The sequence below is a fragment of the Saccopteryx leptura genome, chromosome 12, assembly GCF_036850995.1.
Source record: "Saccopteryx leptura isolate mSacLep1 chromosome 12, mSacLep1_pri_phased_curated, whole genome shotgun sequence".
Taxonomy (NCBI): Eukaryota; Metazoa; Chordata; class Mammalia; order Chiroptera; family Emballonuridae; genus Saccopteryx; species Saccopteryx leptura.
This window is the reverse complement of record NC_089514.1, coordinates 17,526,715-17,546,960: the sequence shown is the minus strand read 5'-3', so window position 1 is coordinate 17,546,960 and position 20,246 is coordinate 17,526,715. Positions and strand designations below refer to the sequence as shown.

General features: G+C 42.2%; 1 protein-coding gene and 1 non-coding gene across 4 annotated transcripts in view; one reads left to right on the top strand and one right to left on the bottom strand.

Annotated features, from left to right (window-relative positions):
- Nucleotides 1-20,246, bottom strand: part of RAPGEF5 (Rap guanine nucleotide exchange factor 5) — a 218,107-nt gene that overhangs the window by 35,298 nt on the left and 162,563 nt on the right. For all 3 annotated transcript variants that reach the window (XM_066354495.1, XM_066354496.1, XM_066354497.1), the window contains exons 12-16: nucleotides 10,133-10,211; nucleotides 6,243-6,387; nucleotides 4,738-4,835; nucleotides 3,251-3,281; nucleotides 2,334-2,412 (exon numbers count right to left, since the gene is read on the bottom strand). In XM_066354495.1, the coding sequence (XP_066210592.1) occupies nucleotides 2,334-2,412; nucleotides 3,251-3,281; nucleotides 4,738-4,835; nucleotides 6,243-6,387; nucleotides 10,133-10,211 (432 nt within the window). The remainder of the gene's footprint in view (nucleotides 1-2,333; nucleotides 2,413-3,250; nucleotides 3,282-4,737; nucleotides 4,836-6,242; nucleotides 6,388-10,132; nucleotides 10,212-20,246) is intronic.
- TRNAA-GGC (transfer RNA alanine (anticodon GGC)) lies at nucleotides 3,577-3,652 on the top strand. The gene has a single exon. It is a non-coding gene; the product is annotated as a tRNA-Ala (tRNA).

Here is a 20,246-nt window from a genome sequence, read left to right as displayed (position 1 = left end):
CGGCGCTCTGCCCACCAGGAGGCGATGCTCTGCCCATCCTGGGCGTCGCCATATTGCGACCAGAGCCACTCTAGCGCCTGGGGCAGAGGCCAAGGAGCCATCCCCAGCGCCCGGGCCATCTTTGCTCCAATGGAGCCTTGGCTGCGGGAGGGGAAGAGAGAGACAGAGAGGAAAGCGCGGCGGAGGGGTGGAGAAGCAATTGGGCGCTTCTCCTGTGTGCCCTGGCCGGGAATCGAACCCGGGTCCTCCGCACGCTAGGCCGACGCTCTACCGCTTTTTTTTTTTTTTGGTTTTTTTTTTTTTTAAGGACGATGCTCTCCCCCATTAAGGAGGTGGTGAATTTAGTTTCCAACTAGAGGTCACATCTCTAGCCATTTTAATTTCCTTTTTATTGTCTGTGGCATTAATAATTATTACAAGGACATTATCACTAGCTGGGTGAAGAGGTCCTGGAGAAATGTTTCTTTGTGATTTAACAGTAGAAACTGCTTTACTAGCAATCAACTGCTTTACACATTATTTGCTTCTTAGATCAGCTATCCTGAACAATAAAGCGCTAGCTTCTTTAGAAAAGACAGAAGGACAATATGATACTGAGATATCTTTTCCCTTCTATATTATAAAATTAAAAACAGGAGCTCAGCTCCTAGAGAAATTTCATGTGCAATTTAAATGGCACCATGAAAATAAATACAGGAGGGAAGTTTTCACAGAAAATGCAAGTAAAGGGAAAGACCAACTATGAGTTAACATGTACGAACCTCAGAGTAAACACGCCACCAGGAGGCACTGATGGTGTCTTCTTTTTGGTTTGGTGTGTGAGTCACTGAGGCGAGAGAATCTAACCCGCAGTTGTTTTATATGTTGTTAACAGACTTGTAAGAGACAAAAGGCTGCTTTCCTTGCATAGAAAAACAGAATTTTTGAGCAAGGCAAAGATCTGGTCTGCAAACTGTTGGAATCCATGGGAGTCCGAAAAGACCAGAGTAACAAGCTTTATTGAAAGGAAGAAAGGAGCCCTACCGGGCACTTCTTGGGGAGAAGGGCACCGGTTACAGACTAGGGGGCGAATTTTATAGTGTTTGGGAGAGCCTGAGGGGGTACTGAGTCAAATGTTCTGGTATGTTCCCTTTTACAGTTTTGGGATTTCAGCTTTCTGGAATGCTCCTTCTTGGGGTAGGTTGACCAGCTTCCTGGAACTTTTCTGCCTTAGGGGTGATTGTCCAGTAAGTAAGGGTGAGGTCAGGCAGCCAGGTGGAACAACAAAAAAGGGCAGTTGGAATTTCTGGTAAATTCATATATCTATCACAAACCACTAAATGTGATGTAAGTTTATAGCTTGCTTAACAAACTTGTAAACAAAGAGAGGCCAAAGGCCTGGAAAGACTCAGAGTCTTTGAAACTTAGCTCGGAAACATTATACAGTTAAACTGTGAGACGAATAGGTGAGGAAGGTTAGCAAGTGAGGAGTGAGGAGGTTAGATCCTTTCATTTGCTCTTCCACCTGTCGGACACAACAGGACCCCATGGGCAGCATTTCATACAAACAGTGGAACAGGAGAAGTATCCTTGTGACAGCGCATTAAGCGTGCAAGAAGTTGAGCGAATGTTAAATGCTCACACTTAGAACTGCAGTATGTACGGAAGGACCAGTTAAAAGAAAAAGTCTCTGAGTCACAACAGCATGGACATTTTAATTGCTGTAACTGTTTCCTGGCTCTCTATTTGACTCAACCTTTCTCTAAACAGGAGGAAAGCGTTTTCTGTTCCCTTGTAAAATATTACCACTGAAAATCACGTCAGCATCTCCAGGGGGCTGGAACGGTGTTTTCCCTTTTACCCACTGAGCAGCGCTCTTCCCGGTGGGTCAGGAGCCCTCTGGGCACTGCCCGGCACTGACCGAGGACACGCCCGGCCTGGAAGGCGTTTGGATAGCGCTTCCTTCCTTTCATTATTCTCTGAGCGGTTTCTTCTCTAACTGCGCCCCTGCCCCTCAGCGTCAGTGGGCTTTCCAGTTTGTCCCAGGCAATGAGCTGGCAGAACCGAGGAGCAGGTGACCCAGGGGAAGGTCGCGTGCCAGGCAATGCTGCGCCTCTTCCCCAGGATGCTGGAGGCTCTTTGCAGTCTCCTTATTTCCCAAATTTAAAATGTCCTAGTCCCTGGGACACTATTACACAGAACAAGAAAATGGTCACGCCCAAAGCAAGAAAAGAAAAACCATCATTTTTGAAGCTAACATGCTCAGTTAAAGGGTGTGACAGCTGCCTGCTGGGGAGGGAGAGTGATTGACAGCCGCTCCACCTACCCCAAACCCGGCTTCAAACCATACTCACTTTCCTCTGTTTCAGTCACAGCTCCTCTGTGCTGGAGCCAGTTGTCCTTAAGACTGAATTGGTGGAAAAGGGCTTTATTCTGTGAGAAGGGAGAAAGAGAACAATAGATGAATGTATCCCTGCCCTTTGCAAAACCACAGCTGTTTTCAACATGTTCCAAAAGAGCTAGCCAACTTCTTTTTCTAAATCTGAAATCCACCCATCCAGTCATAGAGGAATAAACTGGGAATTGCCTCAGTTAATGCACGAGGAGGTGGAGAGTCCAAGCAACACCCCTGACCTCGGCCACGGCCGGCACCGGGCTAAACGTCCCTAGGAGTATTCTCTGCAACATGCGGATATCTGGGTACTACCAACACCCCCACATTCTTCTGAGAAAGATACCGGGTCCCCTTCCGAGTAGTGACCTTGCTGTTGGAGATGGTTTCAGCCCCCACCGTAGTACAATGCCTTTCTTAGGGGAAATAGGTCCCCGGCAGCGTCTACAAAACCTGTGCCTGCCACCTCATTTCCCATTCTCTCCCTCAAGGTGAATGGGAACACGTTCATCTTTCTGCTGGGTTGACAAGTGCAGAACTTTTCTCATAAGGCTTTTATACTCAAGAATTTTGCCTGAATGAATTTTTTCCCCATCAATGTTTGACATTCAAATTTATGTCACTCTGGGGGACACTGGGGAAACTCCAGAATGCACCCACCACAAAGATGTGCAGCATGTAAGCCTAGTCAAGGGCATGGGGCTGAGGTTGAGGCCGCACCAGCACAGGGGAAGCCGGAATACCTCAAAGAGCTGCAGCCCCGGCTTCCTGCTTCGCCCCGCCCTGCTCCGGGCAGCGGGCAGCTAGCAGCGCTCAAGAGGAGTGGCTAGGGCTCCCAACCGAACCACCCCATTTCAGACGGGGAGGGGTCAGCCTTACCTTCCTTTGTGGTGAATATTCATCAACAGTGCTGAAAGGAAAAGAACAAGGAGTCGACCTTTGTCCGCAACCCAGAATAATGCAGTTATTGTCACAGAAGACTAATTTCAGGCACTGGGAAGAGGCTTTTACTTTTCCAAAAGATAAAACCCAGTATTCATTAGTTTACTACGTATGTATAACGCACTTGACTTTGGGGTCTGGACTGCAGCTGAACCAGGAAGAGAAGAAGCTATCTATCCAACAGGTGTATGTGGCTTTCCACCCACAGACTATGAACACAGAAAGAACTGGATTTCTTCAATACACAGAAATGCTAGGTTTCGGCCCTGGCCGGTTGGCTCAGTGGTAGAGCGTCGGCCTGGCATGCGGAAGTCCCGGGTTCAATTCCCGGCCAGGGCACACAGGAGAGGCGCCCATCTGCTTCTCCACCCCTCCCCCGCTCCTTCCTCTCTGTCTCTCTCTTCCCCTCCGCAGCCAAGGCTCCATTGGAGCAAAAGATGGCCTGGGCGCTGGGGATGGCTCTTTGGCCTCTGCCCCAGGCGCTAGAATGGCTCTGGTCTCAGCAGAGTGACTGCCCTGGATGGGCAGAGCATCGTCCCCTGGTGGGCAGAGTGTTGCCCCCTGGTGGGCATGCTGGGTGGATCCCGGTCGGGCGCATGCGGGAGTCAGTCTGACTGCTTCCCTGTTTCCAGCTTCAGAAAAATACAAAAAAAAAAAAAAAAAAAGAAATGCTAGGTTTCTCATACATCGACAGAGTTTAGATGAAATGATGGTTGTTAACGCAGCTAAATAAGCAGTCACACTGCACCTTTCCCAGATGTGCTGCCGTGTTTGCTAAGGACAAGTTCCCCCTCCAGATTAACTTTGCAGCGAAGCCTGAAAACCAAATAATGACTTGATGTTTCATTTACTGAAGTGGATCAGGAAAATTTGTGTAATCAGGGTAAAGTCAAGTTTTGGCGATTTAAAAGCCTTATGATAGCTACTTGGGGGGTATACGGAAAGTCATGGAGTAAATTGTTTCCTTTCATCTTTCTAAATTGATAAAAGAAACCTCGGGGAGTCCATAAAATTGAGCTTATAAATGTTCCAAGACTTGCTGGGACCTATTTATAAAACATTTTTTTCTATTCCATTAGCGATAGCTGCGAGCCCCCAAAATGACAAGCTAAATATTTACACGTTTAAAATTAAGGAGTCATTTATTTGTTAAATGGTTGTGTTTACGCACCCACACTGTCATGGCTCAGTCTGTTTCTCCTGTATCAGAATAGGTTTTAAAAAAAATGGTCGATAAGCTTGATTTAGTGTGTGTTCACTTTGAGATATAAAAACAAAACACACAATTTACAGCTAGAAAAGGTAAGGAATCAAGATGGATCTCAGGTTCAAAATGTTCAAAACGAATTTCATTAGACACCTCAAATTCCGTCCCATTTGCTGCTTTCTTTCATTAACTGTGATAGGGAAACTTAAATACTTACTGACGACGATGCATTCCAAGTATTTTTTGAAATTCTTTCAATTCTTTTTCAAGTATTGGATATTCATATACATCATCCAGTATGTTTCTGTATATGGTCTGGGGGGGGGGGGAGGAGAGAAAAATGGCAGTTGAATTGGTTTAATGCCTATTTAGAGGACTTAGACTCACATAACAGTTAACCTGCCCAGGAAAATTGGTGGAATCCAGGATAAGGCAGGGTAAGGCTACCCCGAGTACCAGTGAGACCCTGCGTGGGATTTCGCGCCCCTCCCCCACCTGCCCCTCATTCAGCGGCCAGGGCTTTCTTGCAGCTCTTCTTAGAGATTGTGGGTGGGACATGCTGGAAACTGAGAGGTCTCTGGCTGGACACTGCAGATGTCCATGCCTATTCTATATTTTAAAAAATGACATCCACATAAATATCTGGGAGTAAAAAAAAAAATCACTTAAAATAAATTAGTTGTTTTGAAATAACGTTAGTTTAGTCAAAGAGCTGGTTAAATAGTTTTTAACTGGATGTCTAAATGATAACTGAATTCTGAATTCAAACTGGTTTACTTCCTGAAAGGCAGAGGCAATTTAGACATGTGCTATTCTGAAACAGAACTCGTCCCTGCTCAAATTCCATTCTACGCCTCTGTGTTACCCTGCACAGCTGATACGGCTGTGGTGGCCAAAGGAAGCCAATGCTAAAATCACCTCCAGAGAATCATCTGTGGTGACAAGATGTTGCAGCCTATTATTGACTAGGAAAACCTATGAGTTTATCTAATTCCAAATGTAAATCTAGGTTAACATCTATTTTACATGTTGTTATTACTTAAAATCCTGAAAAAGTTTCATAATGTAAATATTATGAATATAGTTTTTATTTTTTATAGTTTTTAAATTATGTTTTATTCAAATATTGTATATATGACATTGGTTTGTTCAAATTTATTATAAACTTTAACATATTAAATACTATTAAGTTTTGAAGTATGTGTTATTTTACCTTCCTTAATTATTTTATTTGCAATCCAACTTGCCATGACGTATATAAAATAACATTGAATTAGTGAATATAAAATTTGCCATTTATACTTTATTGTAATACATTCTTTAGAATTTAAAAATCTATATAAGGAGTATCAGGCCTTAGAAGTCAAAACAAATTAATGCTTTGCTTGAGTCACAGATTGAATATTAGGGACTGCAACCCAAAAATGAGATTTTAAAAAAATGCATAACTGGCCTGACCTGTGGTGGCGCAGTGGATAAAGCGCCGACCTAGAAATGCTGAGGTCGCTGGTTCGAAACCCTGGGCTTGCCTGGTCAAGGCACATATGGGAGTTGATGCTTCCAGCTCCTCCCCCCCTTCTCTCTCTCTGTCTCTCTCTCCTCTCTCTCCCTCTCCTCTCTAAAAATGAATAAATAAAAAAAAATCTTTCATAATTTAAAAAAATGCATAACTAAAAACAAAATCAATCATCTTCTATCAAAGACCTGGAAGTTTTACATTACCTTTAAAAACACTTTTGAATGTTCATCTTCATGTAACCAGTCCTTGTACAGAGAGATCCACTGAGAAACAAGATGTAAGACCTTCCGCTTCCGACAGGGAACATCGGAGCTCTCTTCTTTGCCTTGATACTTCTTAGCAGAATAGGTGCAAGTGGTTAAGAAAGCACATTGTATTGTTGAAACAAAAGTCTGAAGAGACCCACTGAGTCTTGCTGAAGCATATTTCCTAAAGGGTCTTCATCTATCTAAGCATGCAGGAAGACAAGAACAGGTGCAGGGAGACCAAAACGTGTGTACTGAAAAGAGCAAAAGGAAAGCCAGTGAAATGACTGACATACACTCGGTGACAGGCCATGTGATGAGGGCTGGATGATTGCATTGACAGCTGCTGACACAGGTCCACAGGTGGCACAGGTTAATGCTACCTCAAAGAGACACTAGGTGGCCCATTAATTTCAAGGGCGGCTGCGAGAGATCTGGCCACACTATGTAGGCGGATGCTGTTTCCATAGAAGTTAGAAGACAGCTAGGCCAGATGATAGCCTTTGATCCTCAGAATCACATTCTGTGAAACCAGTGACTTACTTCTAAAGGAGCCCCAGATAAGCACAGATTTCTGAAGCGTAACTGTGACATTTTTCAAATGCCCACCCCTAAGAATTTACTTGGGGGGAAAAAACCGGACTGGATTAATGTGCAAAGATAAATAAAAAAGATTGCTAATGTTCATTTTCACTGGAATTAAAAAAGAAAGAAAATATGAATGACCTAAATGCTTTAACCATTGAGGACAGTTTGCAAAAGTCATTTACATAACCATTTAACGGGCTATTCTGCGGCCATTAAGCTCATGGTCAAGCAGTACATTTACCCACAGAGAACATTTCCAATGTATCGTTGAGTAGGAAAGCAAAGAAAAAGCATGTTAGGATGATCCATTTCTATTAACTATGCTTATTTATACAAATAATTCCATTACGTGGAAAGATAACTCACAATCAACCATGGCTTCTCCAGGTAAAGAGATTTCAGAGGATATGAATTGTTATTACAAGCATTTTCTAATTTGTATAGAAATTAGAACTGGCTTAATGACTATGTGTTAACTATGTTCGTAAATTATTAAAAATAACAATCTCAGAGGCAACACACTTAAAACCTGAGAAATGAGCCAGAAGTGTGGTGTGTTCCAAACCAATCTAGTGTTTTTGTCCCCAAAATTATTATTTCTGAGTATTTGGACACATTTGAAAGGTTAAATAGGAATAGGAAATGCTATGATACAAAACACGGGTAGGCTTTGGGGTTGATGGACAGGTGTCTGTATTCCTTAATGCTGATATCTGTCTACATATATCTATATTATATCTATATCTATATCTATAGATATATCTATATATAGATATGTGTGTATATATATATATAATTGCAAAAGAGGAACAGATTCTGTATCAGTCTGTATAACTATTTTAAAATATAATTCAGTCACTGTTTCTCAAACCTGCAAAAATACATTATGGCCAACTGATTTCTTTAATTTCTACTGGTGAAATTAACTCAGCAAACATGCAAAGACTATGTTAAAGTATCCATTTCTTCTAGTTTTTCTCTTGAAAGGCAAAATATAAAGCTTTACCTCACATTATTTCCATTTATGCAAATGTCCTTGTCTTCTTTGCCTGCACTATCATGGCTTCACTGATATAAAGAAAATCTGGAAAATTAAGAAATACTAACAACTTCTTTCTTTTAGGTCCAAGGATGGAGGTGAAGAGGTAAATAAGCTTTTTATGATGGCTGCATATACGTTCTACAATTATGGGCCTGCAAGATAAAGCAATTTTTGGAACTGGAATTTCAGCAGTTCTACGTCCTTCACAGTTACTATCATTTATTTGCATAATCATGTTCTCTTCTCTACAAGACATAGTTTTAAATTACTGATTAAATTTACATTCGTATTATTGTTTTCTGTATCAGGGCACTTTCAAATGTATACTCATACGCTTTGCTCCTGCTAAATTATATTGATTTATAAATTTAGTTGGGGGAGGGCAGGGAAATAACGGGAAGGTATTCAATGCAATACAGTGAACATTAGCCCACCTAGGGCTGTGAGCTTAAATAATGCTCTTTATGATGACAAAAGCTGAAAGTATTAAATTCTATCACAAGAAAAATGTCCATCTAAGATATCCCAGCATAGCACAAATGGCTCTTAATCTATAAATGATGTTTTAAAACAAAAACAAAAAATTACTTGGACCATTCCTTAGAATGTGATAGCAGTAGGGTATAAAAGACATCTTCACTAAGATGCACATCAAACTATCTCTGATTAAATATAGATGCCACATTTTTGTTTGTGGTTAGTACTATTCCATAAAAGGCTGAGGCTGCAAATACATCAAAAGAGTCAAATAAAAAGATGCCTGGCTTAAAACGTTCCGTATTTCATGGGTTTTGATTACTAGTAAAAGTCTAATAAGAATTTGAACTAAATTTCTGTATAAAATGTCTTAGTCAAAACATGTTTATAGTCAAGGAAAGTTTTAGAGCTTCTTCAGGGCATTTCTATGAGGCATTAACTTACTCAATGGTAATCACAAATTAGGTTAGGATCATATTTTAAAACAATAGTTCGAAGGCATGTAATTGCTATAAAACAAACCGTATTATTTAATGGACAGTAATTCTTTTGGAAATATGTCAGCATTAAAATATAGAAGAAATTAGGTCATAGATTTTTTCCCCCCCCAAAACGCTTTTAAAGGAGAAACTGAAAACCATGTAATTATTGCTAAATTTCTTAGTAACACCCTGCTTGGAAGCCGTGGAAGAAGTCTGTTTTGAAACTTTCCAAATTCAAAACTATCAGTTTTATGAACTGGTTCTAAAAAGTTTTAAGATATCTGTAGAGGCCACACGATAGAGTAAAGCACTAAAAAATGATCACTGTTTCTAGTTTACATATCCTTTAAGAGAGATTATATCCTTTACAAAGTTTGAAAGTATTATTTTAAGCAAAAAATGCTAAAGAGGGGGAGAAATGAAGCCATTCCTTAACAGGAAAAAAATATGACCAAGGTCATTGCTAGAGCTCAATACAATTAAGCAAATGCAAAACAAAACAAAATGATCTTCCTAAAACCGTTCATGTGGGCTCGAATGGAATCTTCAGTTTGGTTTAATAAACACCCAGAATGTTCAGTGAGCCCAGGGAGGCAAGAAGTCCATTCAGAGAACTGAGCCAGTTTTCTTGGCTTGGCTCTTTGGCCTTTCATCTGTTGTGTCTTTTCTACTTTGTGTAGAAATCATAAAGCTTCCTTCACTGGTCATTAACCTTCTAATCACATCCATCACTCCAAGAGATCACGCCCTGACAAAGCTCTGAAAAGAACACAGTTGACTCCAGGGGGTGGTTAGACCTCCCACGTGGGGGAATGGCTTGAATCCCCTGGGACACTGGCCAGAAACCTGATACCACGTACGTACACTTTCCCGCCCAAGTGGCCTGGCACCAACAGATCAATTATCCTATAAGTTCACTTATTGCCAGTTCACTCAACCTCTTGACTCCGGGGCTTACCCAGCGGGCCAAATTTGCCTCCAGATAACCACAGTCTTGGGACACAGGTATGAAGCAAACGTAATAAACAGTACAATCTAGAACGAGAAAACAGCAGCTGCGCTTCCGGGCCCCCCCCCCCCCCCCCCCCCTGTCTGGTCTGTCTCGTCTCATCTTTTACCTGGGCTATCACTGCATTAATATCGAACATACCCGTACTCGGCCGGGGGGCTGAGTAAATTAGGAAAGGCAGTTAATTCCTAAGGTGAGACATCTGCCTGCCAGGAAGGCGACACAGCCTCCCGAAGCGAGTGAAGGATATTGTCTCAGCAGCGCCTGGCACAAGTCGTCAGTTGTCATGAAGACGGTGTACGTGAGAAGGAAGTCATCAAGGAGAGTCTCTGCAGAGAGAGGAAAACGGTCACGAGGTCAGCGAAGCAGTGATAAGGAGGCAACTGCTCATCTAGGCCCAGAACAGTGGAGGTCAGAAACATACCTGCTGGGGGGGAGTGGGGGAGGTCAGGTAGGAGAATTTCAGCCACAGAATACATTCTTCAGTTCAGTTAAGATTTTTAAAACTCCTTATACAAAATGCCTCAAGCAATGAGATATTTTTTTTTTATCAGAAGACTAAACATACACCTCTGTTGTCTTTCTCCCCACCCCTTGCCCTGGCAACATCATTTATATCTATGGGTAAAGATGTTATGGAAAGACCAATGTATCAATCAGGTGCTTTTAGAAATAAATGTTATAATATTTCCGAGGTATACATTCCAGTTCTGCAGGGAATGAAGCCTGCGTGTTCTAATACATTAGGGCTTTCTAAAGCCATTTACCTAAGACTAGGGCAAGAACAACGGATCATAAAACCCAGGGGACACATATCAGGTTCCAAGGCCATTCACCCTGATCTCTCAAATTTATCTGTGATAAGTTGGGAAAGTGGTGAGTAATTTTCTGACTGCTGCGAAGAGAGACAGGGCTAAATCCATGCTCCCTCCCAATTCCTTTTCTATCTCTTTAACCAACAAGAACAGTTTCCATTTTTATTGCCTCTTTGCCTTGAGTGTTCATTGAAAAGCACAGCTCACATATAATGTGGAACTGCTTATCTGGCAAACGCTGACCTCAAATGTAGCTTCCAAACTGACAGGAAAGATTATAAGCAGAAGACAAGCAGAGCTTTGGCCAGAGTCGTCTTGAGCTAAACCCTTTAACTTGAGATTCACCTTACTCTATGATCTCATTTTCCTATCTTTTGCATTCTGGACATCAAATTCTTAGTTATTTGAAATAACAGTAAATTATAAGAATAGTTGGCTTGTATACTCAAGAACTTTTATGCTCTCCGACATCTCTACACTGTAAATGGGTAGGCAGAAAGAATTGCCCAGTAAAGAACTCTATACCACTGCATGTTGAGGATTGGAAAAAAATTTCAGAATTTTTAGAAATAACCAGTGACATTTACTTTAAAAGGTGGTCAATGCAAAACAACAAGGCTATGTTTACGAACACAAAACTCTGACAAAGGAGGTCAGGGATGCCATCTACAGTCCTGTATCAGCTGCAGGGGTTAATTAATTTCTGTGGTTTGTTTGTGTTGCAGAATGTCAAGATGATCCTGATCCACACAGGTGTCTGGTTGTCAATGGTCATGTTCAGCAATAACAACAAGGATGTTAAGGGAATATTTTTCAAAGATATTGATTTATTTTAGATAAGTAACAATATTCCTTCTTAAAAAATAAATTGGACAAATAGCACCTAAAATGTAAAATAAGACTAAACTTATAATGTGGTATATCACACTGCAACACGTGAACAGTCACTCATCTGTCTGTAGCTTAGTGGCAAAAGCAAGTTCTCAAACCCATGTACCTGGGCCTTGCTGAGCATAAATTAAGTCCAGTCCAGTACAGGCCCTGGCCGGTTGGCTCAGCGGTAGAGCGTCGGCCTAGCGTGCGGAGGACTCGGGTTCGATTCCCGGCCAGGGCACACAGGAGAAGCGCCCATTTGCTTCTCCACCCCTCCGCCGCGCTTTCCTCTCTGTCTCTCTCTTCCCCTCCCACAGCCAAGGCTCCATTGGAGCAAAGATGGCCCGGGCGCTGGGGATGGCTCTGTGGCCTCTGCCTCAGGCGCTAGAGTGGCTCTGGTCGCAACATGGTGACGCCCAGGATGGGCAGATTATCGCCCCCTGGTGGGCAGAGCGTCCCCTGGTGGGCGTGCCAGGTGGATCCCGGTCGGGCGCATGCGGGAGTCTGTCTGACTGTCTCTCCCCGTTTCCAGCTTCAGAAAAATGAAAAAAAAAAAATTAAGTCTAGTACAAGAAAATAGTGGGGATGTGGCTGGTTGGACAATTCAGTGTGGGGGGCCACACACAGCCTACATTCATGGAAGGGGTAGGATCTCTCTACTCAAGTTTTCAGAAGTTTTACATCTGTGTACAAAAAGGCCGGAGAAGCTTTATTTGAAGATGTGCCCCAAATTTGCTGACCTAGAAGCAAAAATTTATCGCTGGTCACCCTAATGAAGAATTTGGAATATATATACATTTGAAACTTTCTGTGTCTTTCATTAAGGTTCTTAAATAGTCTAAATTAAAATCAAACAATGGCATCATGTCTGAATCCCTGAGATATTCTGGAATACAATTTGCATACTATCATATATTGAACAGTACTGTTCACAAATCATAACATTTTTTTCTGTACTAAATATAATTGATGAAAATCCTCAGTTTCTCTGGTCTGATTAGAAGTTGATTTTTTTTTTTTTGCATTCAATGCTAGATACAGACAGCCTAGGATCTGTTTTAGATGGAAGCCTACCGCATACAGAAACCACCGGGAGCCGTGCACATCCAGCCTGGAAAATGCCTGGTGTGACATTCGGGTTCAGACTCTTAGGGATGTTCTTACACTTTGCTAATTGAATGAGGTTGGAATGATTCTCTCTAATCAAGATTTACTCCATTAGTAGCTGGGATTAAGAAGAACACCATTAACTTCGACACAACCAGCCACTCCATCCTGGAACAGCCTTAGATAATGAACTGAGTGACTGTGAGAGTCTGGGTGGGCACTGGCAAACCAATCTGAATGCTTGATTCAATTCGGCTCACATCCGACAATATTTTGTTAAGGGCTTTGACCCAGAAATGCTTATTTTCCCAAAAGTTACCATCGTATTTAATATTCAATGCATTTACCTAATTATCTCTCTGCCACAGAAATATTAATTAAATAAAAACAATAAGGCTATATAAAAACATTTCCAGCTAAAATCCTAATGAATAGAAATGCTAACCATAATAAAGACTAGAACAGACTCCCAATACTCCTAACTCAAACCTTTCTCTCGTTAGCTACCATATTGCTGTGAAAATTTTCTGTATGAAAAGAGCTTCCCTTTATTCCTTTTCAGCACTGACTTTTTTCTCTGCACATGAAAATAATTGAGTGATATAATCAAAATGACACACTTCAAATAAAAGCGCATATTGTAATAGCCATGCTTCAAAAAAGGCCATCCAATGGGTATTCAAAGATATTTTTGGAACTACAATGGCTATATAAATGATCCTCTGAAGACTATTAGAAAACAATAGCCATTTAGAACGACTAGCAAACCCACTGGCATCCATATTAAAATACTATAATTATCCATTACATTATGTAGTGCTTAAGTAATAGTAATTTAAGACTAGGCAGAAAAGTACCTTTGTGTATAAAAGCATCTTTTATATAAACAAATTCATAGTTGCCATATGCACTAAATTCTTAATAAAAATATGTATTTGTTTTGATTCCTAACTCTGTGAATACCTAGGTTATCAATATACAAAAAATGTTTCTTTGAAAGTCTGTTCATTAAAACAATCACTAAAACTAGTCCCACGTTCTTGGCTCATCACTGACAGAACAGTTCAGCCATTCTTTTGGGAATACCCTCCCTACCCCAAAATAAAAAAATGCCTCTTTGTAGTGCTTTTGTATTTTTTATTTTATTTTTTTTCTTCTTTTCCAAGTGAGAGGAGGGGAGATACAAAGACAGATGCCTGACTGTGCTGTCTGAGGCCAATGTTCTGCCCATCATGCTCACAACCAAGGTATTTTTAGTGCCTGAGAGGGAGCTCCACGGAGCCTCAGGAGCTGGGGCTGATGTGCTCGAACCAATTAAGGCGTTCGAGCCATGGCTGCAGGAGGGGAAGAGAGAGAAAGAGAAAGAAGGGGGAGGGAGAAGGGGTGGAGAAGCAGATGGTCACTTCTCTTGTGTGCCCTGACCGGGAATTGAACCTAGGACATATACATGCCAGGACGATGCTTTATCACTGAGCCAACAAGCCAAGGCCTGTAGTGGCTTTTTTTTTTTAAATGAGAGGTGGGAAGGCAGAGACAGACTCCCGTTTGTGCCCCAATAGGGATCCACCTGGCAAACCCCCTATCAGGCAATGCTCTCCTCGTCTGAGCCACTGTTCCGTTGCTTGGCAACTGAGCTATTTCAGTGCCTGAGGCGAGGCCATGGAACCATACTCAGTGCCCTGGGCCAACTTTTGCTCAAACCACTGGAGCCATGGCTATAGAAGAGGAATGAGGGGAGGGCTGGAGAAGCAGATGGTCGCTTTTCCTGTGTGCCCTGATTAGGAATCAAACCTGGGACTTCCACATGCCAAGTCAATGTTCTTTCGCTGAGCCCACTGGCCAGGGCTGTAGTGGCTTTTTAAAATACAGTAAATATGCCTGGCTTATAGTAGCACAATGGATAGAGAGTCAATCTGGAATGCTGAGGTCGTAGGTTCCAAACCCTGGGCTAACCTGGTCAAGGTATAAACAAGAAAGCAATGAACCACTGAAGTGAAGCAACTGTGAGTAGATACTTCTTACTCCCCAACCCCCTCTGTAAAAATCAATAAATAAAATCTTAATAAAAATACTCTTGCAGTTTAAAAGTATGATGTTAATACAGGATTTATCATCTGTTACTGTTTTAATTTTAAGGCATAAGAATTATCTATTTTCATTTGGTTTTACTTGAATGTATTTTTCTTTTCTGTAAAAATTAAAATATTGTCTCTGTCTCATTTCAAGAATATCAAGCACTAATAATTTCCATTTTATTTCTGAAAAACACAAGTGTAAGAGCCTCCTAGCATTGTGTCACAGTGAAATAGTAATTGGTTTGATTCAGACCTTTTTTGTAGGGTTCTATTACATAAATGCAATCAAATTAGAGGAGCTGAGCTGAATGCTTCCAAAAGCTCTAAGCTTAATGCTTCTTTTTTTTGTTTTGTTTTTTTCAGTAAAAAAAAAAAAAAAAAAGCCACAAAAATAAACCCTAAAGTCTAGAAATCATAAGGAGTATAGGGTTACTTAGGAGCAATTAAGAGAAATTACTTCTGTTATTTCTCAACACTCATAAGCAAAATGCACTGTAATAATGAAACCACTCATCTGTTAAAGTGAATTACCAAGAAAGCGAAGGAGAAGAATTTTGACAGGCAGCTGCCTATGGCAGCCATTTAACTTGAGTAAGGTAACGTGAATACGCAACATTTCTGAACTAACTCCTATTCCCTAAAGTCCTGTTAGCAGTTTTGTTTCACCTGGAATTTAAGGCACTCTAAAATATGTTTGACTTAACCTTTATTTCAAGGAGCCAAGAAAAGCTTCGCACTTGAAAGGGTCCATTGCTGGTCCTGGAATGTTACAACTTAGCATTATTTTGTGAGAAGCAGTGCCAAAGGGTACCGTGTAATTTGATTAAGCATGCACACAAAAATGTTCCTGTCCATGTTTGCATCATAGGTTAAAGTGCTGCATCGTTAAAAGCTATGCTTCTTTCTCGGTGTGTTTTCTGTTTCTGAAGGTCATGTGAACGGCTTCCAGTGCCACTGTCCACCACAGCTTATTATTTCTACCATGGCACCAGAGTATCGCTTAGCCATTCTAAAACTATCAAATCTTATTTTTCGATATTGATTTCGCAAGAAATGCTTATTACTTCATGCTGTTTCTACATAAAAACCTTAAAAATCAGCCTTTAAAAATGACAGGAACTAACCACAGACAGGGCTTTGGGTGGCACTCTTCAAATAATGAAATTCGTTGTCATTTTAAACTTTTAAAATTTGGCGTCGGAATCCCATCTTTCTTTCTTTGGGAAAGAATGATTTGAATACAACAGTTATTATGTTCTTAGCTACATTACATTCCACATGCTGCCTTTTTAAAAATGCCAGTAGAAGGATCACGGAGTAATGAACACAGTATTTGCTGATCTTCTCCACACAGAGAGGGTCATGTTTGCAGGTCACCCTGGCAGTAAGAGAGGTGACAGGCCCTAAGAGCTCCTGTTGTCCCAGCATACTCAGCTGCTCTCAGCATCTAGGCACAATAATCTTTAGAACCGACTTGGGGCTCATGCACGGGTCTGCCACGCCTGCTGGGAAGCTGAGCAAACAGTGTGAAGAATCAAAGGGAAGCAGATTTCTACCTGGGTAGCCTTAGACACAGTAACCATACCCTCCCGGGGCCTTAGACACAGTAACCATACCCTCCCGGGGCCTGTAGAACGGGTATCCCACCCACACCAAGCAGACCTGTAGTCAGGATTACATAGTGTATCCACAGCATCTGGCAGGACACTGGACATATGTCAAGGCATTCGAAAAATACTACCTACTCTTTATTTTCATAAAATGATATTTTGATCCTGTCCCAATGCTTCAAGAGCCCCCACTCAACCAACAAAAACTGAGTATTGAGAACTGTCTAATAGAAAACTTTCGTAAAGGGATTGGGAGTTGAGAGGCAGGAAAGCGCAGGAGCGGCCCATGGCTTCCAGCTCAGGACGAGTCAGGGAGCTGAGACAAGCAGCCCCATGAAGTGAACTCAGTAAGACTACGCAGCACCAACCATACATGTCACGGGGCGGGAAGGAAAGATGCCAATATGCCAGGGAAGGTCTTACCAAACAGGTGGCGTGAGAGATGGCCCCTGAACTTCCTTCCAAGAGCTGGCGGAGAAAGAGGTGAAGAAAACGTGAGCAAAGTGGTGCGTGTAGGTGTGTCTGCAGCCCAGTCACAGCAGGCATGTGACCTCTGCGCCTTGCTCAGTCCTTAAGGATTTTTTTTGCTAGATGACAATATCTAAGAATCAGAAGGTCTGGCAACAGCAGGCTCACATCTCACACGTTAGCCATGGTTTAGAGCTGAGTTGATCTTCCGCAGGGGGCACGATCCAGTTTATCACAGATCTGCCCTGGCTGGCTTCACTCGTTCGTGTTCACTGTGTTTGAACGTGTGAGTTTATAAGCCTTGATCCACGGTAGGACTGTGAAACAGTAACGGAAGCGATCACATGGTATCACTACACAGTAAAGGTAGAAAAGTAGGTTGGAGTCAAGTCCTAGAGGGACCTTGAGCCTGCGCCGGCCAAAGGAGGCTGGGGCTCCTTCCACAGGAAAAGGGGGCCGAATGGAGATTTTCAAGGGGAGCAGTGACAGGAGACACAGCTTGTGTCTGTGCCAGGAAGTCACACTGGGTGAAGAATAAAAGGAGAGAGGCTGTGTTTACTTTTAATCACCATGAGCTTGAGCTCTCTAGGTCAGGGGTCCCCAAACTACGGCCCGCGGGCCATATGCGCCCCCCTGAGGCCATTTATCCGGCCCCCGCTGCACTTCCAGAAGGGGCACCTCTTTCATTGGTGGTCAATGAAAGGAGCACATTGACCATCTCATTAGCCAAAAGCAGGCCCATAGTTCCCATTGAAATACTGGTCAGTTTCTTGATTTAAATTTACTTGCTTTTTATTTTAAATATTGTATTTGTTCCCGTTTTGTTTTTTTACTTTAAAATAAGATATGTGCAGTGTGCATAGGGATTTGTTCATAGTTTTTTTTTATAGTCCGGCCCTCCAATGGTCTGAGGGACAGTGAACTGGCCCCCTGTGTAAAAAGTTTGGGGACCCCTGTTCTAGGTTGCAGTGAAGCTGTTGGGCAAACCCAGCAGAGACCAGAGCTTGCTGACGAGGCTGGGTCGACTGGTCGACCGTGGGAGCTACTGGAGGAAGACGAGCTACTGTAGGAAGACGATGGCTGGGGAAACAAGAATTATTGGGTACAAAGCTGGAAAGATGTAAGCACGGGTCTGAGGGTGGAGCTGGGGCGGATGCAGCAGAAAGGTGAACTGAGGAAGGGGAAGGAGAAGAAAGAAACAGGAGAATTGGGGACACAAATGGAATAGAAGCCAACAAGAAAGAAGTCCTGGAGAACAGAGCAGATTTTGGGTGTCAAAAAAAAGGGATAGGAAGGAGTTTCATGAGCTGGGGCATTCAAAGGCGACTGGATTTGGCATGTGGATGGTCCCTGGTCTGACAGCTTTAGAGAGATGCCCCTTGGTAACTGGTAGTGGCGTACTCTCGTTAGGCCAAGAGGAACTAAGGATCTTCTGATAATCAGCTCTCACACCATCTATCACACTGTTTCCCTCCAAAGACTCTTATGGTAGCTGTGTGGCTTATTGATTAGCAACAGCAGTTGCTCTCACAAATGAGCCAGGAGGAAAAATTTCTTCAGGATCAATGCAAGTATCATTTTATGTAACAGTGCAGATTAGAACGTGGGAATTGCTATGGGTACGTAGCCTTCAATACCAATCTGCCCGCATGTACCAACAGAAATTAATTGTGAGATTCACTCAGCTGAACATAACTGACCTCTCTGGGTTGCTCCATCTTGTATGATTAACATCACATAATGCATTCTGATGATACAAATTGGGCTCCTAAGGGCTTGCCAATTAACCATGCTAAGATTTCAGGTAATAAGTGAGAAAAACAATTTAAACATTAAATCTTACATTAGAAGTCTGGGGCATGATTATTTCAAGCAATAACTCTGACACTTGAATAAACTTAGGACGAGTTGTATTTTATCTCTCCAGTGGCACGCAGGAAGAATATCTACTATCAGCTTTCTTTCAAAACTGGAAATGCATCACAATCCTGAAGTTGTTTTCCCCCTGATCATTGTGAATTATTAGCACTGAATTTCAGACAAGTAAAATTTTTATTTATTTTTGTTTCTGGTTAACAGAAATACTAGAGAGAAGCAATTTCCCTTAAAGTTTAGCAATGGATGGTCAATTGTTTATTTTAAAGCTAAGAATCAGCACAATAGCTAGATATAGCCACGTTTAAAAGGTATTACACGAACTTACTAATTTAAAGTGAACGTGACTAAACACAACCAGAGCTCTTTGTCAACAACCTGGCATAAGATCTTACCCACACTGAAAACTTCCAGTACAGGAAAATTTACTCTAACACTTAGCCTCTGATTAAAAGTATTTCTAGGACAAATATTTCAACCAGTGGTGGACGGCAGGCATGCCTTTGTGTTCTGGTGTCTTGAACAGTCATTAGAATTGTCATCAATAACACAGAGTTGCTTTCTTTCTCACACAGGTGAGAGGGAGACTTGTGGTTTTGGGTCACAAGAAAGGTTTGGTCACCACTGAAGACCGATTACTTATGGTTGAGCACTGTACCCACTACCATGAAGAAGACACAGTTGTAAGATATGAGCTCAACTTCTGCAGAGGTTTGGAATTTGATTTGTGAGATCATTCAAGGGCCACCTCAGGCAGCCTATAAACCCAGGCTGATAAATGTTCCATTCATGTGAATGTCTGAGCAAACGTCCATATCCCAAACCCTGCCCACCATCACTATTCAACACTTGTTTTAGCCCTACATGCTCCAAATTTGCTTTGCACTTCACCTATTTCTCCCTATACACCAGGAGGCCAGTGGTCGCTTTGGATGGCAATGAGGAAAGTAGGGAAAGAAGATAGTAGCCGCTCTATTTGAAAATAATCGTGACAACCACTCTTTAATGACCACATACTGTGTTCTGCATCGTGAGCTTGACCCCCATGGTCTGTGCTCCTCATATCCACCCTCGGAGGTCAGTCTTCTCTCTCTTCTGAGGATGATGACACTGACACTGAGATAAGTCAGGGGAATAGTCACCGAGTTATTGCAAGCTAATGCAGAAGGGGCCTAGGCGCCCAGGTGGCTTAGCCCAGCTGTGACTTGTTCACTGCACTATGCCCTCCTGAGGCTGTGGATCCAAACAGTCCATACTGGACTGGGAAAGGGAGTGCAGGAAAGTCCCGGAACCCTGGGTGAAGCGCCACAGATACAGATGGGCACTTAGTCTTTTCGTAGTTCTTAAATTACCAAAGACGCCCCGATGGAGTTGTTTCTATCCATGTGCCAGCACGCTGAAGTGCCTCTGCTCCTACTCAAATCTTATTTTGTTTTATTGTCTGGTGAACACCTAGCATGAGCAAATAGCTGTAAGAGGTCAGCCAATCTGCTCCTCTGAAGGTAGAACTGACAATCACATGGAAGGGTTAAGATGGTTCA